General features: G+C 41.3%; 1 protein-coding gene across 1 annotated transcript in view; it reads right to left on the minus strand.

Moving 5' to 3' along the window:
- Positions 1–26,588, minus strand: part of PLPPR5 (phospholipid phosphatase related 5) — an 89,680-nt gene extending 63,092 nt beyond the window's left edge. The window contains exon 1 of the mRNA XM_021690302.1: positions 26,352–26,588. Coding sequence (XP_021545977.1) covers positions 26,352–26,588 — 237 coding nt within the window. The remainder of the gene's footprint in view (positions 1–26,351) is intronic.
- Positions 26,589–27,693: the final 1,105 nt, after the last annotated feature.

The raw sequence follows: 27,693 nt of genomic DNA on the forward strand, positions 1-27,693 counted from the left end.
AGTGTTGCTGAAAACATAAAATGCCAACTCCACGCCCTCTGGCACCAAGGTCCATAACTCTGAGCAGCAATATCCAATGAAGGGTTTAGAAACAGTATTTCTCTGTTCTATTTCATTTGGAAACAAAATGAGTCTTTCTGATCCTTTTATTGCATGGAAGAGCTTCATGTTAATAGTACTGGCTCCTCATGTGGACCCAGGGCCTGCTGGGCCCCCTGTGTTCCCCCCATTGGGACCATCTGTGCTGTAGACTGGTGACAACACTTCCAAAGGTAGAGCAAACACCCACCTGCACAGTTCACTACTACCCGCCATGCAAAGTACATAAGCACTGCTCCAGATGCTCTGGCTTCCAACTCCAACTTCCCCACAGAGGATCTTGGGAGGTCTTGGGCCTGAATAGACCCTGGACAGAGTCCCATCATAGGCGTGAGAGAAGAGGATCCTCCGTTAGCAGACTTTCTTTCCAAGTCCCCCTTGGTGCCATAGCACATTTCTTTCTTTTTTTTTTTTAAATTAACATATAATGTATTATTTGTTTCAGGGGTACAGATCTGTGATTCATCGGTCTTACACAATTCACAGCACTCACCATAGCACATACCCTCCCCAGTGTCCATCACCCAGCCACCCCATCCCTCCAACCCCCCTCCACTCCAGCAACCCTCAGTTTGTTTCCTGAGATTAAGAGTCTCATGGTTTATCCCACTCTGGTTTTGTCTTATTTCCTTTTTCCCTCCCTTCCCCTATGATCCTCTGTCTTGTTTCTCAGATTTCAAGTATCAGTGAGATCATATGATATTTGTGTTTCTCTGAGTGACTTCTTTCTTTTTTTTTTAAGATTTTATTTATTTGAGAGAGAGAGACAGAGCAGAAGCAATGGAGAGGCAGAGGGAGAAGGAGAAGCAGATTCCCCACTGAGGTGGGAGCACGAAATAGGGCTCGATCCCAGGACCCTGGGATCATGACCTGAGCTGAAGGCAGATGCTTAACCATCTGAGCCACCCAGGCGCCCCATGATTGACTTAATTCTCTTAGCATAATACCCTCTAGTTCCATCCACATCATTGCAAATGGCAAGATTTCATTTTTTGATGGCTGCATAATATTCCACTGTGTGTATATACGTGTGTGTGTGTGTGTGTGTGTGTGTGTGTATACACCACATCTTCTTTATCCATTCATCTGCTGATGGACATCTAGGCTCTTTCCATAGTTTGGCTATTGTGGACATTGCTGCTATAAACACTGGGGTGCACATGCCCCTTCAGATCACTACATTTGTATCTTTGGGGTAAATACCCAGTAGTGCAATTGCTGGGTCATAGGGTAGCTCTATTTTCAACATTTTGAGCAACCTCCATACTATTTTCCAGAGTGGCTTCACCAGCTTGCATTCCCACCAACAGTATAGATAAAAAGCTAGTATCCAAAATCTATAAAGAACTTATCAAACTCAACACCCAAAGAACAAATGATCCAATCAAGAAATGGGCAAAAGACATGAACAGACATTTTTCCAAAGAAGACATCCAAATGGCCAACAGACACATGAAAAATGCTCAACATCACTCGGCATCAGGGAAATCCAAATCAAAACCTCAATGAGATACCACCTCACACCAGTCAGAATGGCTAAAATTAACAAGTCAGGAAACCACAGATGTTGGCGGGGATGCAGAGAAAGGGGAACCCTCCTACAGTGTTGGTGCCATAGCACATTTCAAAATTACATTGACCTATTGTTTATCACATTTCATAATTGGCAGACATTTTGAGAATTCTGCAATTTGGTACCTAAAGATAAACTTGTAACAGGTAATTGAAATCCTGTGAATATTTGAGACCTATGAATAAATGACTCAATGAATATAGATTAGAGTCCAATGAATACAGGACTCGAATACTTGGAAAAACGTTCCCTCAAAAAGCAACAGGAAACAATTGTGCTTAATGAGCAATTCTGAGCACAGTTTGCTGGCCAGCAGTTTTAGATGACTATTAAAATCTCAATCAAGTTTTCTTTCAAAATCTTAATTATAATCTCTCCATATGAACTCAAGCAAAATAGTATTGAAATGAACCTGTTATGTGCAGTGTCGATCATTTTAAATGTTTATTTAATATCAGTATTTATAATTAGAATTATTATATTAGAATATTCAAGTGAATTAAAATTCTTCATATCTGAAAAAAAAACTAAACCCCTATTTAATAAACATTGATTGAACCCAAACTTACATGGAGCAGACACTGTTGTCTGTCTAATCAATGTTAACTATCCATCTTCCTCACAGAGCCTTGATTTTGTTCCATTACCAACCTTCTCTATTATGGCCACAGTCTTCAGGGAGTCATGGCCACCCTTAGCCTCAAAAGATGAGTGATGTGTCATCTAATCTAATCTAACTAATTTAGGCCTGGGCATGAGACGAAGTTGTGCCCAAGGAGGATGAGGAGAGCTTTGCTAGGGATGGTGCTTCCAAAGAGGGGTTCTTGCTTTTAAAAAGAGACTCACAGAAGAAGTATTCTTCTGCTAGACATCATTGACTTTGCATGTGATTCCAGAACAAGGGTGGTCATTGTGCAATCATGAGAGGAGCCAGCCAAGAGCAGAGCAGACACATATTATGTCAGAGTGGAAAGAGAAGAGAAACCTGGATCTTTGATCTGTCATTCAGATACTGAATTAGTCATTTTTGAGCTATCCCAATAGCACTCCTTGTTATGTGACATAATAAATTTTCCTTATGGTTTAAATGGTTAAGTTGGAATTTTCTGTTATGTACAGATGAAAGCAATCTAATTGATACAAAGAATATGGCCTTGAACTTGGTGATGTTAAGGTAGAGAGCAGAAAGAAAATCTCAACGAAAGTTGATGTTTTTTATATGGCACACGGTTTAAAAGGACAGAGCTATGTTCACCACAAGCAAAGTTATATAGAGCGCAGATTGGGGAATAAGACTGAGAGAAGGAACAGGAAAAAGAGCTTTACAGGTAGGGTGACAATATAATTTATCATTCAAACTATTACACTTTGGAGTGTGAAATGAAAGCTTAGTAATATTGCTATCAAGACAACAGGAATAAACTGGAACTGACCCAGGCAAACCAGGACACACCGTTGCCACAATTATAGAGCAAAGGAGAACATAAATAAAGCCTTGGAGGAGGGAAAGTATAGGATGTCCTTGAGAGACAGTAAATGGCCTGATTTGGTTGGAATGTAGACTAGATATGAGGGCTGATGGGAGATGATCCTGGGACGGTGATGTAAATGCCTTGAGATCCAAGCGAGAAGTTAGTACTTCATTTTGTTCACAGTGGGAGGCTATGAAATTTCTGGGCAGGGGAGTGGTGTGATCAGACCTATGCTTCAGGAAAATCAATCCGGAAGCAGCGGAGACTAGCAAGAGGGAGAGATGTTCGGTAAGTCACTATTGAAGTAATCCTTCCAGGTAATGAGCCAGGCTTTTAACAATGGGAAAGTGAAGGGGCACGTGCCAATAATGGGGACAGGAGAGCCGAAGGAAAGAAAGGTTTAAAGATAAATTTTGAGATTGCCTACAATTGGGAGTGGGAAATAAAAAGAGAAGTAAACAAAGGACATAGAGCAGGAGTGTCTGCGAGTCCGAAGAAAATGATCACATCAAGGAACCCAAGAGAGGAGAGAATTTCAAGGAGGGTTGGGGAGGTGGTCCTTGATCTGTGCTTCAGTGTCCTAAAGAAGCAGAGGAAGTGAATGTCCAAGCGAGAAGGTTGTTGTCGGTGACCTCCAAGAAAGGGGTTGACAGTGACAAAAACAAAATTTTTTCACATTTCCTTTGCCTTTCAGAAAACCTTGTCAGTTGAATCAGTGCAGCAATTCCCCAAACCATTTAACCTTCAAAGACCTGACAGTGGGTTCAACTGAAATAATGAAATCAATTTAATTTGGTGAGTAGAAGGTGGGACTCCGACATGGATTACAAGTGTGTCATCCTACTTCAATCTCAGCTCTGCATCACCCTCTTCACAAAGCCAGAGTCACTGAAATACACTATCTATCCCTTTGGTCCTCAAACCTTCAGCTCGAGTTTACCTCATCTTTGAAAACTCTGACCTTAGGCGGGAGGGATTTACACAGCTACAGCCCAAGGTCTGAGATTCAGGACCAAGTCTCTGCTGCTAATTCAAGTTGAACATTCTGGTCTATATTTGATAATGAGAATTATGTTCCTGAAATGCAATTTCAACTTTGTGCCTGAGTTCTGCTAGCTGATCTCTATTCCTGAGGCTCTGCTTTGGTCACCTAGTCAGCACCCCCGTCCCCCTAAGGAGGAGACTACCTGTTCCCATCTGTCCTCCTGGTACTGGAGTCCTTCTGCTTAATTCTAGACAGCAGCGAAGGCCCTATTCTCTTACTTGGCAACAGATTTTCGTCACACCCACCAGCTCCTAGATTCTGTCCAATGCCAGAATATGCAGCTATTCCCCATAGGCCTCCCTTGACACACTTTCCCAGAATCCCTGTCTTCTGTAACTTTTCCTTCCACAGACCATGTTCTTCTGCAGGACCAGATGCCTAGAGCACCTTCAGGGGAGTCTACCCTTCTGTGTCCAATTCTAATTGTTTCCATGCCCCAGATCTTCCTGACTTAATTCATTCCATTTGGTTACAAGAGTGGCTCTCTCCCTTACCTGATACATGGTAATAGGTTTTGTATCCAATCTCACCTTTGCAAAGGGCATCCAGGCAAGTGGGAGCATTTGTAAATTGGTACCAGAAGAAAACAAATTCTGCACTATCCTCATCCATTAACAAAAATCATGGCATGTGATTCATGGACTTGGAGATATACAGGAAGCTGAGAGAAGCACTGATCCATGAACAGAGATACCCTGAAGGTTGCAGCAGTGTATTTGTTGCCAGTATCTGCAGTATGAATAAAGTTGTCAACAATGATATTTTGGTGAAAGTACTTGAAATAAAAGTACAAACATAGCCCATGCATAACGTCAAACAATAAAGTGTTACATTCTCCGATGTCTATCTAACCTGATCTGATGCCTCTGGTAACTGAACACAAATACAGACATAAGCTTCTCTCTCTCTTTTTTAAGATTTTATTTATTTATTTTAGAGAGAGATTGAGCACGAGCAGTGGGGAGGTAGAAGGGGAGGGAGAAGAGAGGAAGAGGGAGAAGCAGACTCCCCGCTGAACAGGGAGCCCAGCACAGGGCTTAATCCCAGGACTCCGGGATCATGACATGAACCCAAGGTAGATACTTAACCAACTGAGCCACCCAAGTACCCCGACATTAGCTTCTCTTGATAGGGGTATTTGCTTGGAAAAGGATTGGCTGGAACCCAGAAACAGTAACATAATCAGAACCTTTCATAAAATGAAGCAAGAGAGGAATGCTTCTCCATTTCCAAGACACCTGGGCCAAAGCTCTACCACACCAACAAAGAATAAATAACATGTCTTCTTGAGGATAGTGATGGACATCATGTTTGTCACTCTCTTATACGATTTTCCCACTGCATTGCAAGATCCTTTTTATCATTTAACCTCCATGTCTAGCAAGTTGCCTAGCATGTAACAGATATTCACTAAGAATTGTGTGAATGAATGAATGAATGAATGATTGAATAAATGAAAGAGGAAGAAAGGAAGGAGAAAGGTAGGTAGATATATATGACTGTGATAGAACTGCAGTCTTTAGGGTACTTGTTGCCACCATGCGTGCTGGAGATAAGACATAATCTTATTATTTAAAAAAAGCAAAAGCAAGAATGCCTAAATGGTGCCATGAATAACCTTTCTCCACAACTTCATTAACATATACAATGAACTGGCAAAAGGGGAGAATCCACACGCAGTCATGAATCTTTCACTCCCACAGCAAGACAATATGGAAGGGAAATGTGTAAAATGTCCCAATCCAAATTCAAAAATAAATTCAAAAGTACTCTAGTATTTTCATATCCCCCCTCTTTCCCAAATTTGATGAAAAAGAGTATTGTATTTAAAAAGGGGTTTTAAAAAATCATATTTGAAACAGTTACAGTAAACCAAGTGTTTGTTAATTTGATGAACCATCTTTAAAAATCTATTCAGGTGTGTCTTCTGAAGTACAGACCAAATTGGTGCATATCACTTCAACAGTATTTGCCACAATTAGAGAAAAAGTAGACTAGGAAATGATGAAGTTTCTTCAAAATAACAGGGGGAAATAAAAGTCTAGATCTGCCCTGAGATTACAGTTGCTACTAGCTTTGAGTGCTTGGCTGTCGATCACTCAAAAGCTGGCTGGTACAAACTGGGATGTGCCATAAGTGTAAAACATGCACTGGATTTCAAAGACTTTGCACAAAAGGCCATGGGACATAATTTAGTGGTAAATTTTTATATTGATTACCTGCTAAAATAATATTTTGGATATATAGAGTTATGTAAAATATATTATTAAAATTAGTTTCACCTGGTTTTTTTAAGCTTTTATTTATTTATTTGAGAGAGAGAGCACAAGCAAGGGGAGCAGCAGAGGACGAGGGAAAGAAGAGCAAAGAGCCCAATGTGGGGCCTGATCCCAGCACCCTGGGATCATGACCTGAGCCGAAGGCAGACACTCAACTGACTGAGCCACCCAGGCGCTCTAGTTTCACCTGTGTTTAAATTTTTAATATTAAAAAATTGTGGCTACTCTAAAACTTAAAATATGGTTTACATTTTATTTCTATTGGATCTTATGGAGCTAGATTTTATTTTTACATCCCCTGGCCCATCATTATTGCAGATGGCTCAATAGGTCCTGGGTTTTCAGAGGAACCAGAGCAGAGAGAAGAGCTAAAGAGGTATCATGGGTATAGATTTTTAAGTACTTACTTAGCATGCATAACTGACTGGTCTTCTAGGGTAGAAATATAAAATCATACATGAGCAGAGCTTTTAGAAATCTTTCCATCATGTTTCTTTATTACAGTGTCTTAATCTTTAAAAGATAAAATCGTCTACAATAGGGACTCCACTAAACAACTGAGCATACATTTGTGGATGGATTAAATAAATACACGTGAAACTCTAGTGTGTTGTATGTGTTTTTGAATCAACTGTCCTATCATTTGTCATGCTCCTGAACTAAGAGTTCTGACATGTCAGTCACATCTGAGGTCCAACCTGCAACAACCCATTTACTATCCATTATTCCTACATAATCTGATAAAAATAAACAGACCAGAGGAATCAACTCACAAAATTTGTACCTTGTTTTTTTTTTTTTTTTTGCTACCTTCTTTTCTGAAAGCAATGTTACTATTGTTTCTATGGACACGTGCTAATATATCTACAATTTCTAACGTTGTTTTTCTTGGCCATGATTTTCTGCTGATCAACTGGATTCTTAAGTAACATTTTACAGACACCAGCTATTTAAATGCAGCAAGTTCAATAAATTCCTCTAAGTGAACCAATCCCTTCCTTTATCTAGTTCCTCATCTTGACATTATTTAAGCATACCTTCTTCCCGGTATGTTTTTAATCAGGTTAGTTTCCCTGTAAGTGTCGAATGCTCACAAGTAATTTGCTAAGGAGGGGTCGCCTATCTTCTGGTATGGAACAGTCCTCTTATGTAGAGAAAGCTCTTACAGAACATTCACATCATATGTAGTAGATAGGTATACTGTAGTGGATGAAGCTTCTGGAAAGTACCTGTGAATTAGTCCTGTAAACCAGTAACCAAAGAAAGCAGATGATAAGGACATGGTGGAAGGGCAGGAATGCTCTTTCAAAATGCCCATGCAAAACTCAATCAAAACTACCTCTGGTGTTATAAGCTACAAACTAGGTCATGAATATAACTTGAAACAAAAGTTGTAAAATCTTTTGATGGCCCCAAACTTCTGTTTATCAAGAGCAAAAGGAGAAAAGCAGAAATGAGTTTAAATTCCTCTAAGGTCTATAATGGCCAAGTCTCAACAGTGAATTCCTGACTCTTTTATTTCTTTTTAAATTACCAGAATTTGCCCACTTTCCTGGCACAGAGAAGACAGTCAATGAAGGTTTGCTGAAAAAGGAATGGAAGGAAGGGAGGAAAGAAGAAAGAGTGGGAGAAAGGAAGAGAGACATAGGATAAAGGAAAAGAGGCTTGGCTTGGTTGATTCACAAACAACAGAGCTGCCATCTGAATGAACGGTGTTAGCTATGACAAATGTAGGATCTGAAGGGGACACTTGTGTACTTTACGCCATGGCCGTGCCTTGGTGTCAGTCAGTGTGTCCTCACCCCTCCACGCATTCATATACAGACAATCTGGATGGCTCAGAATTCATGCCTTTGCTAATACTTTAATATATTAAAAAATCTTTATTCATATCACATATCCAGTGGCAGGACAGCTTCCTTTTTTATGGTACTATGAGAATCCATAGCCCTCATGTTTACATTTTTATCATTTCTGTTTATCTGGGATCCTACATCAATTAAGAATAATTTGGGAAAAGCAGAATTGAAAAGAGCAGATATGAAAAGACAGTTAAATACAAATAGACCCCAGGTAATATTAAAAGACCCAATATATATTTTTTAATCTCCATCTTATTTAATGATCTTACTGGTCTAGCTGTTTTCTCTAATTCAAAACACCCACAAGACATAAATTTTTCCAGTTGTTTATTTCAACCCAATATTATCTTGATTCACTAGCTGAATATGTTTATATTTTTAGACCTACCTCATCTTACTTTATAATGCTACATTTTCAATTGGCATCTCAGCTATTTGATGTTCTTACAGGATTTTTATCTCATCCTCTAAGTTCCTTTGCTCCATCAGTGATGGTTCATTGTTGCATTCAGACTTGTTCCAATTACACATAAGTTACTGCTCTCTTCACTTGTTCCTAACTCTGTCCTTCTACAAACTCCTTATGCAATCAAAGGGACAAATAGAAGAAAAACTCCTCCTGGATCCCCTCAATACATCACTAGCGTGTCACTGGAGGGTGGTAGAAAAAGAATGGGTTTTAGAACCAAGAAGACCCTTCTGGTTTCAAATTACTTAACTTTATGTAAATTACTTTTGAGTTTTTTGAGTCTCAGTTTTTTCTTTCGCAAAAGGGTGATGGTAATACAAAATGATAGAACTGTTTTGAAAATTAAATTAGCCTCTCCCGACATTAACATGTGCAAAAGCACTAACTTCTTTTCTTTTTTTTTTTTTTAAAGATTTTATTTATTTATTTGACAGAGAGAGACACAGCAAGAGAGGGAACACAAGCAGGGGGAGTGGGAGAGGGAGAAGCAGGCTTCCCGCAGAGCAGGGAGCCCGATGCGGGGCTCAATGTGGGGCTTGATCCCAGGACCCTAAGATCATGACCTGAGCCGAAGGCAGATGCTTAACGACTGAGCCACCCAGGTGCCCCAGCACTAGCTTCTTTACAATGAGCACCTATAAGAAAGCTGAGAATCAACAAGATCAAGTAACTGGCCCTGTATTACACAAGTCAGTAGTAGATCCAGGATCCAAACCCAAGTAAAGGTTGGTTCTAAATCTATCTCAATAAATATTAGTTCTCTTTCCCTTCTAACCAAATCCAAACATACCTATCCCTAGTGGAAGCATCCTGTCACTGAGTAGCTAAAATGCCATGTTTCCAGAGAAGCCTTCTCCATAGCTTAAGTCCACACTGATTCTTTTCTCTCTCTTTTTCAAAAAGATTTTATTTATTTATTTGAGTACAAACAGAGGGAGTGGCAGGCAGAGGGAGAGGGAGAAGCAGACTCCCCGCTGAGCAGGGAACCCCACACAGGACTCGATCCCAGGACCCTGGGATCATGACTTGAGCCAAAGGCAGACGCTTAACCAACTGAGCCGCCCAGGCGCCCCAAACTGATTATTTTCTTTGCTAAGCTACCACAACATTTCACTAGATGTTCATTAATACATCAAACAGTGACTGAGTGCCTCCTAAATCCTAGTCCTGGGACAAGTTTTTGAAATGTTAAGTTTACTTCTGCATGAGCCTCGATCCTTGACTAGACTGTAAACCTCCTGAGGTCAGCAGAGTCCTCATTATTTTCTCACAGGTTGCCCTTGTCTTTATTCACGGCAAAGTAGTTTACAAACAACAGTTCAAAACACCAGGGACATGTTCTAATCCAAGCTCTGCCACTGTTTTGGCTGCAAGACTGTGAGCAAATCTAATTTTCCTGAGCCTGGGTTTTATCATCTCAACATGATTACAATATCCATGTTGCATGCTTATTGTGAGCCATTCTGTGAACGACAGAGTTTACACAAATGTATGGGGTCATGTTGTTGCTATTTTTGATGTCACATTATTATTAATGAATGCATGAATATCAGAATGAATGTTCTGCAGATCACTTCTGCACTAGCAGCAGTAAGGTTTAAAGTTTGGTTCCACACCAATGCTTTCTTAATTCCATTACCCTATATCTGTTGCTTAGACTCTGCTCAGAATCGGTTTCGGAGCTCTGATGGCCATTTGCTGGGAAGTGTTCCTGGTCTTGGCTGCTGGGGATCTTGATGTGGGCTGCTAACCCCCAGGATTGTGGACTGTGTGTGGGGGGCGCCATCTTAGCACCCTGTTCTGTCCCTCAGCCTCCCCCCCAAACCCCGGATTTGCCTGTTCTGACCAGTCCACCCTGTCTTACTCATGTGTACTTCCATGAAACCACACCGCATCTTTGCTTCTTAAATATGGCCCTGCTCTGCCCTACTTCTCAGTGTCCCAGTTCCAGGCTACCATCTCTTCGGTGACCCTGGGGCAGCACTGGCCTCTGATGACCAGCTGACCCTCTAGGAGAGCTACTTGCCAGAAGACTGCCTGCCCATCCAAGCTGCCATCCTCACCTTGGCCTTCTCAGTCCAAAATGTACCACCAGCCCCCTAGTTCCTGTCATCAAATCCATATCAGGTGCAAAGGCTACTCATCTTCTGGGGGAAAAAAAACACTCCAATCTTGTGATCTGTCTGAATCTCCCATCTCTTTTTTCCTAGGCTCAGTTTTTCCGGGCTTGGCCATTTATATATTGCTAAAGCTTGGACTGCTTCAGCTCCTTATCGTTTGTTCTTGCCATGCCATTAACCTGACTGCTTTTACATGCTTCCTTTGCAACCTTTCATGTGTTCCCTCTTTCTGATTCCTTTAAGTTCTCCCTTCTAAGAAAATGAAGCCAAGACACTAGGATATTCACATCATAAAATTTATGCAAATCCAATTAATCCAATCAAAGCTTGTTTGTATAAAAGCCTGTCTTATGTGTTCTTTAAAGTCACTTCCCATGAATGGAAATCTTAATTAGATGACTAAATTTAGAAGGATAGAGCATCTTGCAAGAAAATCAAGAACATTTAATCCTTAATACCATAAACTGGAAAATATGAATTTCACCTTCCAAGAATAGTACTGTTCGGTTTCACATAAATTTCAATCCCCGCTTTCTAAAAGAACTGGAATATCATGCCCTCAAATTTCTAGAGCAACATAGAGATGTATCTATTTCACATTAACTTCCAATTTAAAATGAGGAGATTAAAGATATTTACTACATAGGTGAGCACACCTGTTACGTAATTTAGAAAATACAAGTCAAGATGTCTTAATTATAGAAGCAAAACATAGCAGTGGTAACAAAAATATCCTTGCCAATTTAAGTTTTAATTGTGTATATCAACATAAGCTTTCATACTGTACTAATATTGATCTTTTAGCATTGTCCATGTTGCAAATAGTGATTGAAAATCATGTAATTTGTGTGTCAGAGGGGTTATCTTCTTAGTAACTATCTAATTAAAAGTTTGTTTCACAGCAGTATTTTTAAAGTAAGAAAATGTAGACACTCTGGAACACACTTGGCAGCCAAGATCGATGTGATGACTATTTCCCTAGTTTCCTTAAAACTCTAAAACAATATTCTAATGTTTTTCTTTTAGTTTACTAAATTAAAATCAGTCACATAAACAGGATTACTTGTAAGACAGGCAGATTTAGATGTCCCATTTTGCAGACAGACATAATGAGGCTAGGAGATTAGAATGCTTATCAAAGGTTTACCTCTTCATGCTGGGAATCCCTGCATATTATTTTAATGTATTTTCTACCATGCGTCCTTATGTTCTGAACCTAATTACTTCTGTGCTATACACCTTTCCATTACGGACATTCTTGGAGTGCCTTCAACCTAAGAAGGTTTCTCCAGCCTAAATGATTTTGCATATATATGCTTTTGCCCTCCCCTCACATCCCTGACTAGCTAAGGTCACTTCCTTTCAGAAATCTCTCTCATCATTCCTTGTATCTTCCTCTCCCAGGCCTGTTTTCAGGATTAGTACATTTTAACTTTTCACTGACACTGAACTTCGACTTCCTTGAGGACAGGGATCCTTTCTTCCATCTTTGAATATGTAGAGCCTATTACACATGCAAAGCTTTGTCCAGGGAGAATAAACTTTTTTAACGGATAAATGAAGGAACGAATTACTGAATACCAGATCATTGTACTTCAGTGTGATTGCTAGCAGGTTATTTCATTTGCACCCATTGGATAAGGTGAGGAGCTAATTTGCACTTGGCTGATTTTTCGCTCTAACTGGGAAATCCTGAATTTCAATGAAAAGTATCCATAAACAATAAAATCCTAATTTCATTTCCTGGTTCTTTTTAAAGTTAATTGAAGTTGTAAGTGATTTGCCTGCCCAAGCAGCATTAAATCTTTCTTTACTCATTAATGTCATTTTCTAAAGTACCACTAATTTTTATGACTCTCTAAGGAAACAAACTCTTCTCAAAAACAGTTCCATGTATTGAGTCAAATGTTCCAACTCTTAATTTAGGATTACTAATGAAAATGTACAGAGTGTGATTCAGAGATCTGAGTGACTATAAAATCATGACTTATTTCATTTAGAAACTCTGCCAGCAGGGCACCACGGTGGCTCAGTTGGTTGGGTGTCCAAGTCTTGATTTTGGCTCAGTCAGGATCTCAGGGTTCTGAAATCGAGCCCTGCCCACATAGAGCCCTGTTGGGCTCCACGCTCAGGGCGGAGTCTGCTTGTCCCTCTCCCTCTGTTCCTACCCCCACTCATGCTCTCTCTCTCACAAATAAATAAAATCTTTAAAAAAGAAAAAGAAAAAGAAAAAAATTCTGCCAGCTAGCTGAATCCTATATCAGAAGATCAAAAAAAGTCTTCTGATTTACCAAGTAGATGAACTTCCGATGTAGAATGTATTAGCTATTTAATTTATAAAACAGAATGGAAGATGATGTGCTCTTTAAATCCACTAATTCATTCTAAAAAAATAGGGGGGAAAGTATTGAAATATAGAATATGAAGAACGTGATGAAGAAAGAGCATATACTACAGAAATGCTTACAGAGTGACAATTTAAAGTTATAAAAGTTTGTGCTATGGACAATTAAAGACATGGGGAAAATAGTGGTTATAGAAGCAAAAGTACGATGATGTTAAAGATTTTTAAAACAAAATGATAGGTGTTTGAAATATTCTCCATTTGAAGTAAATATTTTGAACTATATTTTAGATAACTTTGATTACATTTTTAAAAAAATGAATGTACATGGGGAAAATATCTGAAATTAGGGATGAGTGGTAACTAAACTAAAACATTAAGAATTGGGATTTGGGGGGTGCCTGGGTGGCTCAGTTGTTAAGCGTCTGCCTTCGGCTCAGGTCATGGTCCCGGGGTCCTGGGATCGAGCCCCACATCAGGCTCCCTGCTCTGCGGGAAGCCTGCTTCTCCCTCTCCCACTCCCCTTGCTTGTGTTCCTTCTCTCACTGTGTCTCTGTCTGTCAAATAAATAAAAAAATCTTTGAAAGAAAAAAAAAAGAATTGGGATTTGGAAAAATACTTTGGACTTTATAACATAAGTATCTAGGAATGGGCACCCCAAATAATTTTAATTTCTGCTTCTCCAATTGTGTTTTCTTAAAATACATTAATAATTACTTATACCTACCATTTGAAAGGCATTATATTAGGCATTATGTGGTGAGCAAGAGGCAAAAATATACAAGACATATTCACTGATTTTATAATATACAAGACAAATTTGTTGAATTTATAATCTTTTGATGGCCAAAATATTTATATGTAATTAACTACAAGACATAAATGTGTAGTATACTACATTGTATATGTGACATACAACTGGAAGCATTTTAACAGTCATCTGATTGCAAGACAGCAAATCCAATTAGAAGATGTTGCCTGTAGTTCTGCCACAATGCTTGAAAACCCAGATCATTTTTTTGATGGCTGCATAATATTAAAAAACAACAAAAAAAGAAAACCCAGGTAAGTCTCAGTTGGAAAGAAAATGCCACAATCTCTTAGCGATGTCTACTGTGGTCATGGGAGGGAGATGGTGCACATCATCGTGCAGTGTTTTTGCCTACTCGAAGAGAAGTTTAACCTACTCCCTTCACAGATGAGATAACCACAAGGAGACTTTATAGTGACCCCAAAGCTAATGCATTAAAGAACACAGTATGCAGAACTTCTGATGTATTTGCCAGGGGTGAAAGTACACTGGGAACACATCATTCAGGGCTGGTGCCATGCTATAAAAACAGCACATCTCAACTGAGGTCAGACGTGAGAGCCAGAATGGCAAAATGGACTCAAATCCATGCCATGTGAATAGGAAAATTTTAAGTCTCAAAAAAAAAAGTCAAAGAACCAACAAATCCATGCCATGTGAATAGGAAAATTTTAAGTCTCAAAAAAAAAAGAGTCAAAGAACCAACAAATAACACCATATATTGGGAGACCAACTAGGGTGTTCTATACGGCTTCAAATGGTGAGAGGTCTGGGAGCAGACAACTCAGAGAGACAGACTTTATTTCATTGTAAGGTAAAGCGTCCTAATAGTGACACTTGTTTCACACACATAAAAGGCTATCTGAGGAGCCATGAGTCAGTCAGTTTCCTGCCCCAGGTAGTGTTCAAACCCTTCCAAACCAGACATATAATGACACAGAGGCTGGAAAGCTACTTGGTTTTCTCAAGGTCCTTCCTTCCTTCTTTCCTTCCTTCCTTCCTTCCTCCCTCCCTCCCTTCCTTTCTTACTCTTTCTCCCACCCTCCCTCCCCCTTCCTTTCTCCCTTCCTTCTTTTCTCCCTCCCTCCCTTTCTTCCTTCCTTCCTCCCTCCCTCCCTCCCTCCCTTTCTTCCTTCCTTCCTTCCTCCCTCCCTCCCTTTCTTACTTCCTTCCTTCCTCCCTCCCTCCCTTCCTTTCTTACTCTTTCTCCCACCCTCCCTCCCCCTTCCTTTCTCCCTTCCTTCTTTTCTCCCTCCCTCCCTCCCTCCCTTTCTTCCTTCCTTCCTTCCTCCCTCCCTCCCTTTCTTCTTTCCTTCCTTCCTCCCTCCCTCCCTTCCTTTCTTTCTCTCTCTTTCTCCCACCCTCCCTCCCCCCTTCCTTTCTCCCTTCCTTCTCCAATCTCTCACTCCTCTTAATTTCAAATCATCATAAAACCTGCATATACACAATCTATTACCAATCCCACCAAAAGCATTCACTATTTCCATACAATAATACATTATTGCTACTGTTCCTTTTATTTGGTCTCGCTGTCTCTCCAGCTCCCCATCCCACACCTGCAACTACACTTTTATGGAAAGTATATAAGAGGACAGACTATTATTCAAAAAGGATTTTAAAGGCCAGGTAGATCACTGTCGACTAGAAGCATCGAAGGAGGAGTTATGAAAGAGGTGAGATTGGAGTTGCTTAAAGTAAAGACTGGAAAATATTTAAGCAGATGGAAATGAAGAGTAGAGAAAATAACATAAAGCACAGCATAGCAGGAAACTGATTTCTCAAGTCACTGCTGTTTCACAGAAAATGGCACTATAGGATTGCACCAAAAATTTCTCCAATCATTTTACGAGTATCCCTAAGTCCCTTCAAAAAAAAAAAACGACTTCAAAATATGCAAATATATAAATGTCTATGCTTTTCCTTGACACACTCACACACACGCACACACACACTACTATTTCTTCCATGCCTCTAACTAGTTGCCAAGCTTAACATAATGACTCTGCCTTGGGTGTAGTAGATATGCTATATGTTAATTATGTATAGTGTTATATTATATTGTGTTATGTTAAAATCACACTATAAGAATTTGGAATCTGTGCATCAAAAATGGGTAGGTTTTAGTTACATCCACTTGTGGCAAGTTTCAAATGTAGTTTTACTTTTTGTCTGAAAAGATTTGATGTTAGAAGCATAAAAGACATCATAGAACCAAACAATTTGAGAATTAAATGTTCTTTTTCCTTATTTGCCACTACCTCTTCACTATCACAGACAGTGCCAATTGTAAATATAATATTCAGTGGAATCTTTTCGGTCAACAGTATAAAAGCCACAAGGAAAAAGCTACCATAATAATCACATACTCTTCGTCTCTCTCTCCCAACTAATAGTGCTATGGAGAGCAATTACCTGCAGGTGGTCTTAGCCCCAGCAGGAGTATGGCATAAAATTTGGTAAGGGGACAAGGACCATCCCTGTGTTAAAGCATGTATCTGCTATTCTGCTGAGGTATGTCAACTTTCTTGCTGTGGGGTTATGGGCTACTTGCTTAACACCTTTGTGCCTCAGTGTCCTCATCTGTAAATTCAGATAACAATTGTGTCTTCAATGACGGGAGGATTCAATTGGTCAATACGAGTAAATACTTAGCGCAATGCCAGACATATACTCAGTGCCCACATATGACAGCTGTTTGTGTCATTCCTCACTAGTTACATGGCCTTGGGCAAGTCACTTAGTCTCTCTGGCCATTCATTTGAAAATCAACAGGTGAAACTAAATGATTTCTAAGGCTGCTTTCATGACTAACACATCCCAGCTACAAAGAAGAATCTTCTAACATTGGATTCACAACTTTTCCAAAAATTGAATGGCAGAAAAAGCCTAATAGTGTAGCTTGAATAAAGTGTCTACTGGATTCCTATATCTGTATTCTAGACTTAGCCCCAGGAGAAATAAAAAGGGGACCCCAAGTAATCATGTGATTAGGAGCCAGAGAGAAGAAGAAACAAAGGTCTCTCTGTGAAAGACCAAAAGGGTTGCCACGTAGTTTTGACTAAGTCTCTTCATTCAGTTTAGTAATTGAGTGAACCCAACACTTCAAAGGCACGTGTGAAGGAAGAGGTCATTATCACCAACCCAACGATATTATTTTGTTTTTTAATTGGAAATGTCAGGAATTCATTTTAAATTACAAGATGAGGTTCCAGGTGCACTATCTCTATCCAAGACTGCTCAATTTTGGTGTCTGTGAAATCTTGGCATTCTGCTTTGATGAGATCTCTGGAAATATAAGATGCTTCTCAGTGTGAAAAGTGCTTCTGTGCACCCCAGTGTGAGAAAAAGCTAAATCTGAAATCTCAATAAAAAAATCTTGATAGAAAAGTACAGTTTTTGCTGGCGCTACTGAAAGCACTCTTTGAAAAAAAAGGGGATCATCACATGAGAAATACAATACACAATTTACTCAGAATAAGGTTTTGGTTCTATCAACACAAATCTTGCTTCCCGTACACAGGAAATGCCACAAGTTATTTTGGTAATACGTCGATATGTCAGGAATACATTTGTATTTAACTGACCTATGATTTCATAAGTCTTTGATTTCATGATGTTGCTCTGAAAGATTTGAAGAAGGGAAAGATGGGTTTAATCCTGGTTTGGGGATTTACGGCAAGTCAAGGCTTGCCGTAAATCCTCTTGGAGCCTTATTTTCAATGGTGGGAGGTGCTCAATGAATATCTGCTCAGGAAAAGAAGGAATGAGGAAGGCAGGGAGGAAGGAAGTCCTGGGAAGTCACTGGCATTTTATCAGGAAATGCCCAATCCAAAGAGGCTGCTACAAGTCTTTTTGCTCTCAGTATGTTAATTAATAACTGATTTATTTACATTATGGATATAAAAGTAATTTTTTATTGATGAAAGTAATGACTTTCAATTAGCATGATGAATGCTAAAAATAGAATCTTTATTGGTGAAATTAAATATCTTCAAGCTATGTGGATTGACTAAAATAATTTGGAGATACTTTCCATCCTTGAATGAATAAACCGTAAGACTCCAGTGAGGTCTGTAACCTATACCCCAATGACTTGTTCTCATTGGATCCCAGGTCCAGCCATTGGTTTAGGAGGAATTCTGCATGAAGCATGTCAGTGCAAGGGCACAGAATCCCACCTTGTCTGTGATGAACCTTTCATACACTTAAACACCTCAAAGGACAAAGAGCTGCCAGTTCACTGAGCTTACAGAACAGGGCATATGGACTTTTTTGCCTGTTTTAATGAATGGTTATTAAGTAACTGCATGTTCATCAGAATTTGGTCATTATAACCTCATCATCACAAACTTAGTTGGTGCCTGTATAACTTATCTACTGAAAATAACTGAATAGTTGGGTATGATGAAATCAGTTTTAGTCAGATTACAATACCCTGACTTTGGGATGCTCAAGTCTAGTGATGGAAATAGGAATAAAAATAAATACAACATAAAGCACAATATAAGGATATTTTAATACCACAATTTGTTAAAGAGGCTAAGGAGTCCTAGAAGAGAAAAACTTGGAAGTCCACGAGATTTCCTCAGAGGAGTTAGTGCTAAGTCTGAACAGCTATAGCAGAATGTTCCAGAAAATTGGTTTTTTGGGGGGGGGGGATGGATAATGGGGGAGCATTATAGAGGTTAGAATATTTGTATATACAGATATCTATGTATACTACACACACACACACACACCTATACACGTTCACTCACTGAGAAGTGTCCACCAAAAGACTGCCTTTAGAGTTCTAAATGCACCTGGTCTGGAAAAAAAATCTTTCAGATTCTGTTTTTCACAACAACAACAACAACAACAACAAAATGGTGGTTTTACTGTCAGTGATTTTCAAACTACATCTGTCATAATAAGACTAAAAAAATAACCAGCCTGCTGAGTGAAAAGTGGCATTCTCAGAAATAGTTTAAATAGTACTGAATATAGAACTCCATTTGACATATTTTAAAATATCTTCCATCTAAATGATATCCTTTATGATTTTCCAAAGTCTGTTAAAAGGATCCTCCTAACTATCGGTTAAGATCTCTGAGATCAGAACTTGCCTCTCAACCTGATGAATGGAAATGTTGAGCTGTTCTATTGGCCATTCCACTGGTTCTAAAAGCCAATGAAGTTTTGTCTTTGGACCTGTCTTTGAACATCCCCTTGTCATGTCTGGTTGTAACTGAGCCTATACATTAACAAGCATACGGATACTGTAAACAGCACACTGAAACATAATCAATATGCTTTAATTCACCTCTGTCTTCCAGGAATGCCGCCATTTTATGTTGGGAATCAAATTAGTGGGAAACTGCATGCAGCCAACAGAGCACGGGACTTGAAGTAATAGATTCAGATCCTAGATGTGTCATTTACCAGCTGGAGTGAAGAGCTAAAGCTCCCTAGATGTGTTACTGCATATACCATATGCAAGGGTTCAAGTGAAAAGTAGATGGTTTGCCTCACTCGTTCCACAGAAATGACTAAGTACACCTGATGTCATTTCACTGGGCACTATCAACAAATATTATTGGCATTTATGTTAAAAGAGCAGCTATCAGTTATTGAGTACTTAATGTATGTTTATATTTAATTCTTATAAGGTATCATGTTAAGTATCACTGCCTCAATCTTACAGACAAGAAAACGAAGGTTTGCAGCTATAACTTCATGCATAATGTCTGAACTCTTGAAGGGCAGTGCATATGCCTTACTCATTATACAAATTCTGGCAATAGCATTGTACCTAATATATAGTAGGTGCATTATCATCACTTAAAACTCTTACAAATAATGTCTTTTTGGAACAATGCAAATTTAAAAATTAATAAGATACAGTGTATACTTAACAGATGGTATCAATATTGCTCCTTGGAAACATTATTTTGTTTCAAACTCTACAAAGGAGGTCGTCATACTGTGAGCGGTCATAACCATCTCCAATGACCAGCTGGGTATATAACCCATGTAATCTGCTCGCATTATGTTCTCTTCATATTGTCTCCGAAGTATATTCTCACCTATTTGATTCTCACAACAACTCAGAAAAGTAGAAAGAAGTCAGTCCACATTTTTCAGATAATGTAACTGGCTCAGAAAAGCACAGGGATAACCAAGTGATAAGGGTTGGAGGGGACAAAGAAAACAGGAAGATAAAAGGAGAGAAAGGGATGGGGAGGAGGAGAGGCAGAGGAAGAAGGGAAGAGAGAGAAGGAGAAGCAGAGGAACGCTAGCTGCTTTTCAGACCAGCCCCTGCTTTCCCCTCAGCATCACCATCTCCTTACCAGTATGCAAAGTGGAGGGGATCTCTGGAAAAAGAAAGACAAAATGGAATGTAGGGAGGGAGGGAAAAAATGAATGAATGAATATGAATGAGACTATCTAAGTGAAACAAGGTCCTAAGAGACATGAGGACATAGTGTGGTTCTAACTTTTAGGGAATCTTGGATATCTCTGACAATCCAATAAAGCTATGGAGGCTCTTACCAGAAAAATGTGTGCGTGTGTGTATGTGTGTGTATGTGTGTACATACATACAGTATTTATACACAATTTCAGTGTGTTCACTGCACCCCAAATTTAGTGCCAGGTCCCACTTTAAGAAACATGCCTTAGTAATAGAGGCCCCCCCCCCCCACTATCATGTGCAGATCTAGAACCGGAGGGTGGTTGCACTTGAATGCGGCTGCCTGCAGCACTGTATGAGGGTATGCCACAGAGATAAGAACCATGGCTTCCCATCAGAATAACAGAAATATCTTTTAATCCCTTCTGCTGCCACCCACCTCTCCACAACATTTCAATCTTAACAGGAAACAAAACAATCTCCTACACTACACACTGAAACCATTATCTACACTGGAACATGAAGCTTCTGGTCAAACCAGAAAAACTGAAATGGAGGATAAAAGATTTGAGAAAATTTTGATTCCTCTAGTACTGAATCACGATGACCAAAAATCTGGAAAGATCTGCTTAATAGGTTAGGATCAAGGTGCAGAACAGAAGAACTAGAGGCACAAGCTTTGACGATTCTCGCACTGGCGACGTGGGACCCCTGGCTGGCACTCCAAGCTCTTCACGTCCAAATTTCCTTCATAAGCTGAAGGTAAAAATTAGTTAATGGATTTAAATAATTTGATACAAGTCTGACACACAACCTCACTAAACATCGTATTTCCCATCTACCAGTGCATTTAACGATAGCACTTATGCTTAAAGAAAGTACCACCATGGTGAGCGTTCAATGAAGTAATGCACGAAACGTATCTAACACAGTGTCTGCTGCATAGGAAATACTAGCTAGTGTTGGCCTACTTGAAAATACAGAGGAGTCATCAGAGGTGACGTGATGCCAATAATAGAGTTCCGATTTTTGCTATTCTTGCTATTCAGAGTCCCCAGTTTTGTGGGCGAGTGCATTGAACTAGGTGGCCTCTGCCCACCTCTAATATTTTATCAGCCCTGGAATCCACTGACAAATGCACTTTGCTAGGTGCCTTAAATAGATTATCTTGATTAATCATCCCCACCTGGGAGGACTATTGGTAGCTAACACATATTTAGCTGGGCACCCCTCAGACACATATGTGAACCCATCTCATATCATCATAATCTTGTGAGGCCAATACTCATATTATCTCCATTTTACAGTGGAAGAAACTGAAGCATAGAAAGACTGGCTCAGGTTCCCACAGTGGGAAAGTGTCAGATCTGGGCTTTCAAACCCAGACTCCAGAGTCTGTGATCTTAACCTCTAAATGCACTGCCTCTCAAGAGGTAGGCATTTTTATCACCAGTTTATGAATAAGAAAATGTAGCCCAAGGTCACACATAGAGTAAGTGAGAGAAATGCAGATAAGAATCCAGGCTTGTCTGACACGCATATCTGTGCTTCTCCTCACCATGCCACAGGCATGTGTCCCAGGAGTAGGAATAGGAGCGAGCACTCAGGATGAGGTTCACAGAAGAGGTCTATGGGAAAGCTTCAGACACTTTGATCTAACAAGATGGAGCTCTAGACATGAGATGTCTTTGTGTCATCATCTACCCCTGCCACAATGAGTGACTCCACACCCTTGGGACAACAGCAGCAGCTGCATCCCTCAGAGTCTCAGAGTCCAGAGGGACTTTCCTGAGGATGTAGACATAAAGAATCACAGATGTTCCCTAACACCCGAATCTGCCCTGTTCACTGCGGGTTTTCTCTGCCTTGGTTCTGGCTCTATGAAGATGAATGTTCTAGCTCTGGTCTTCTTCAAATCACCTGTGCTGCTTAATGATCTAAGGAACAATAGCTGCTCGTGGCCACTGTATCCAAATTTGGGGCGCAGAAAGCATTCTCATCACTAGTTCTTTTAATCGATGAAAAATCAAAGATCACTAATTAAATTTATATCTGTAAGTTATGTATGTGGTGCTTTGGCAAATGCTATACAGATGACACTGAACAGGACGTTTTCAAGGAGCTTATAAAACATGTCATCTTTGTAAATGAGCCCAAGTTACAGGCATTTTCTGCAAACACAAAGTAATATTTCACAACACAAGATAAACTTGAAGATAAAGAGTTTAAAATTCTTATATAGGCATTTTAATAATAGAAGAGCCCTATACTACTGTCCCCAAAATGTCCTAAAACACCACCCACCAGGCAATGTCCCCAGTCAGTTCCAAACAAATTGAGAAAATCTTTCAGCCTGGCATTCCAGGACTCATCAGGGAGACCCGAGGCTTCCTCTTCGCCGTATACCCTCTGTGTTCCCCACACGCCACTCTTAGAAACAAGACAAACCACTTGCTGTTTCAAGAGTACAAGCTTCATTTTCTGTTACCAAGTGGCTGTCCGTGTAGCTGTTTCTGTGGTGTCCTGACTCAAACTCCATTCCAGCCTCTTCTTCAAGTCACATCTCAAATGCCACCATTTTCTATGTGAAGCCTTTCCTCACCCCTCCAAATAAAAAACGAGCTTGTCCTCTTCTGAACCACCAGAGGTCTTTGTGGTGTGTGTGTGTGTGTGTGTGCGCGCGCGCGCGCACGCGCGCGTGCACACTTCTTCTATTATGGTGATTTATATTACAACCTTGGCATATTTACCTAATTTCCCAAATTAGGCGGTAAAAGCCTCAGGAATTTGGTTTATTTCTGAAGTTTCCTTTATAACCTCTACTCTGATGTCGTGCTTGCAACACAGGAATTCAATAAATATTTACTGAATTATCATTTCATTAATAATGCTAATGATTTACTGACCTCTTATCTCTTATAGAGTATCCACTATGGGCCAAGGATGACATTTATGTATTATATCTAATTGAATATACAAAATCCTGTGACTTAGGAAAATGCGGCTTAACAAGCTTAAATAAGTTGTTCAAGGTTACACAGCAAGTAGAGTTCCCAACTGTTAACATAGCAGCAGGATGTACTTTGGATCTGAATCCAAATTTGTTAGATTCCAAACCTGGGCTCCAAATCAACACTACATAAAAGTGATAAAACTGAAAAGATATATTGCGTCTGATTTCTAGATAAATGAATTTAGCAAGTATGAAACAAAACCACAGCTTGTGGTAGTGAGGAGAGCTAGTTTTCAAATTAATCTGAAGACTTAAAAATGACTTTTGAAGGTTAAAAAATATACAACATGAAGAACCTTTATCACTACAGTCTAAGAAGTGTAAGAGATGGGGAAAGAGACTGTCTGAGGCATTTATTTAGAAGAATAACTTATTACTAAACTGCATTTGTATGTTATAATAGAAAAGACTTCTGCTTGGGAATTTGACAAAGTAGGGTTAAAATTCTGAGCATAACATTTTTAGCCCTAGACCTTGGGCAAGTTACTTTATCTTTGTAAGCCTCAGTTTTTGCAAATATTAGGTGACAATAATAACAATTGCTTTCATAGATAATGCAAATGGTAGACGGGTATAAGGTATATAATTCAACAAATGATGGGCACGACTAGTGTTATTATTACTAATAATATTATTTTCATGTCAAGTGACTGTGCTAAGCCAGTGTTCTTGAGAAGAATGGAAAGGCAGAGAGGCCATTACTGTTCCCAACCTCTCCCATTGTGAGAGCGTACTATTTGGAAAAGCAGAAGGGGGAGAAAGGGCCAGCAGCGCCACTAGCCTTTAAGATCCAACACTTCCTTCTCTTTAGATGGACCCCCCAAATTCTTTGCTTTGCAACTAAAGAACTGAATGTCAAAACATGGAAAGCAAGTCAGATCCTCCCTTTAAAAAACCCTCAATTTTTATTCTGGATGACTGCTGCATTAGCCATCTCTCGTCCTCTCCCAGAGAACGTGTTCTTTGGAAGTAGTAGAAGTAGCATGGCATTTGGCATCAGTCCTATGGGCATACAAACATCACAGCCACCCATTTTTATTTTCAGGTGTTTCCATTTTATTATCTGATCCTCAGTGTCTTTAAATGTCATCTGGAGAGGAATGCTCTGAGAATAAATGCAGTTATGGCTCGTGTGCCCAGCAGAGTAGGCACTCAATAATGACTGATTCCCGTTCTCCTTCTAAGTGGGAAATAATCAACATCTTAGGGCCAATATGTTCTCGTCTCTAACTGGCACCTGCCACCATGGATTGATGGTTAGGATCTGAAAGGTGCTACCTCATTTAAATAAGACACAGAATGGTAATTACCAAGGGACAAGTTACAGATATTATTGATTATGGTTGTAGCCAAACCAGTGACCTGAAAGTGACAGACTTTTTTCTTTAAAAACAAAAAATCCCAGAAAAATCTCTGAGCTATTCAGTCTCCCAGAAAACATGTGCCTGAAAACCCGTCTGCAGAAAGGAAAAACAATTCCCTCAAATCACTAAATTTTCTTTCCTCTATCAGCTTCTCAAATGGAAGAGAGAGAACACAAACACGAAGGTGGATTTTTCGCAAACTGCAATATTAAAAAAACAAAACATTTTCTGGTGCAAGGTCTAATACTTTTCAAACCAGTATACTGGAGCTGAACTCAAAGTCAACTATCATGGTACCTGTGATAAAGGAAGTTACTTTGAAGTTACCAAGAAGTTCCTTGGTAGAATTCCATTATGTGTGTTAGGAACCTCTCATTATTTGGAAAAATATGAAATCATTTCCCCTAAAATCAAAATAAACATGAATATCCAAACCCAGTAGATACCGCTGATGTTCTCAACATTCATTTGTTGAAATTTACACATTCAACCACTGAAATAAAACTTCCTTTTCCCTTTCCTCTTCATTTCCTAATTTCCTATTTGTTATCTGTTGAGAGTTGAAAGAGAGAAGCCGCACCATTGGAAGGATACCTCCAATACTTTGACAATAACAGAGGAACCATAACGTTTTCTGAAGAAACACCACCAATTTTCTTACCAATAACTTTGCACCATATTCACACATGTAAATTATTATGTGATCACCATCCTAGTAATTACATATATATATCTGTGTGTACGTGTGTGCGTGCGCCTGTATACACACACGCACACACACAGAGTCCATAAATCCACAAGGCATTCTAAGCGAGGCTATCAGAGAAAAGGACTTCAGCTGCCCAGAGAGTGGAGCAGCCTTTAAATGAATCTTGTCATTTGGACACAGCTCCTGCTCTTCAGCGAGCACTGCTGTCGGAGCCTCTTCATTTAGCAGTTTTCAATTTTTTTTTTTTTTTTAAGATATTTGTTCCCTGGTCAGCTTAGTCCCCCCGGCACTTTCATCTGAAAGGGAAGGCGGTGGTAAAACGGGAATACGCGCCGGGACTCGGGAAGCAGGAGTCCCTTCCACACCCCTGGGACTGATGCCCTCTCCTCGCCGGCCCGCTGCTGCTCAGCTTCCAGTCGCAGAGAGCCGGCGGCCGGCGGAGCAAGGCCACTGAGTGGATGAAGTAAAAATTCATCCGAGGGCTCACCTCCTCCCCGGCCCCGACCCCCACCCATCACCTCCCACAGCCCCCATCCCTCCCATCTTCCTCCCCGTCACCCTAACGCTGCAGCCACAGCAGGGGGGTTGCGGGGGCGGCATGTGGGGGAGAGATGCGGGCTTCCTTCGCACCCACCCCTGACGCGCCCTAGAAGAATGTCCTCTGGGGAAGGGGCTGCCCACAACTTGGAGGAACTTAGAAGGCAAAGCCGCCGCGCCCCGACCCTCAGCGGGGCCTCCACCCTGAAGGTGAGGGGCGACCGAAGGGAGTCCGATGCGAGGGCGGGCAGCCCCGGGCTTACCACGAGCACGGGGACCCCGGCGGCCAGCGAGTAGAGGAGCACGGGGGGCACTGCGCTGCTGTCCTCCGGGCCCGGGTAGGGCTTGCGGTAGGCGCTGTCGTGGCAGAAGAAGCCCTGCACGTTCACGGTGAACGTGTCGGTGTACTCGAAGTAGTACGCCAGCATCACCGTCCCTGCCATGATCACCATCTGGAAATAGAGCATGCTGCTGGTGAGCGCCGCGGGCGGCAGGGGCATGCACGCCTCCCCGGCCGGGCCGAGCCGAGCGGGCGGCGGACGCGGCGGGCCCCCTCCCGGGTCCGCCGAGGCAGCCACCGGGGGCGCGGCGGTGGCGGGGGCGGCGGGACGACGAGGCGCGGGAGGAGGGATGGAGTCGCTGGAGGAAGAGGCGGAGGCAGGTCCGGGTTTCGAGGCGCCAGCAGGCTGCAGAGGAGGCGGCTACCCCCAGACGAGCCCCCGCTCCCCTCCCCGCCCCCCGCCCGCCGCAAGCGCCGCCCGCCCGGGCGCGGGGTCGCGCGGGAGGGCGGGGAGTCCCGGGCGACCGGCAGCGGCCGCAGCGCCCAGCAAGAGACCGTTCGCGTTGCAGCAGCGCCTGGTGAAGCCCCCCGGGCCCGCCCGGAGGAGGCGGCGTCGGCGGACCAGGCGGCAGAAGCCGGGACAGCGGCACCTGTGCCCCTCGGAGGGCGGACGCAGTGGAGCTCGAGAAGCTCCTCGCGGGGGTAAAAACCGAAAAAGCGGGGGGGGGGGGGGGGAGGGGAGGCAGCAGAGAAGGAGCTTCTAGAAACTCCTTTCTGAGGCAGCAGCTGGGCTGTTTAAGAAACCCGCACAACGCCTGGGAAAATGATGCGTGGACGCGTCTTCGGAGCGCAAACCCCACCGAAGCTCAAAGTGCCGGATGCCGCGCTGCGAGTTTCAGCCGGCGCTCCCTTGGATTCCTTAACCCCGCGCAGGACACACGCCAAGCGGTGGTTTCTAGGCACTGTTAGAAAAATAATGTCAGAGCATTTTAGATTGAGTTTCTCTGCCTCCCCTCTAGCTTCCTGGGGCTTTGTATGTAGAAACACAATCATAGTTCAGTAGCTCCAGAAGCATCATCTCTTGTACCGTGGCCCTTTCCTCCTTCATGTATTCTCCACTTGCTCATCTTCAGTCAGTCCCTTAAGCTGCTTGTGAGAGGAGGCATTGCAGATTCCTGGCACCCAGCGGTGGCTGCCACAAGGGAAGGGAAAAGGGCTATTTGCCTCATCTCACTATTCCCCGAGTTCTGGGGAATTGCCGGGATTCCCCCAGGTCAGGTGAAAGGAGAGGGAGACCAACGTGGGCTCACACCACACGCGGACGA

The sequence above is a fragment of the Neomonachus schauinslandi genome, chromosome 4 (genome assembly GCF_002201575.2).
Source record: "Neomonachus schauinslandi chromosome 4, ASM220157v2, whole genome shotgun sequence".
Taxonomy (NCBI): domain Eukaryota; kingdom Metazoa; phylum Chordata; class Mammalia; order Carnivora; family Phocidae; genus Neomonachus; species Neomonachus schauinslandi.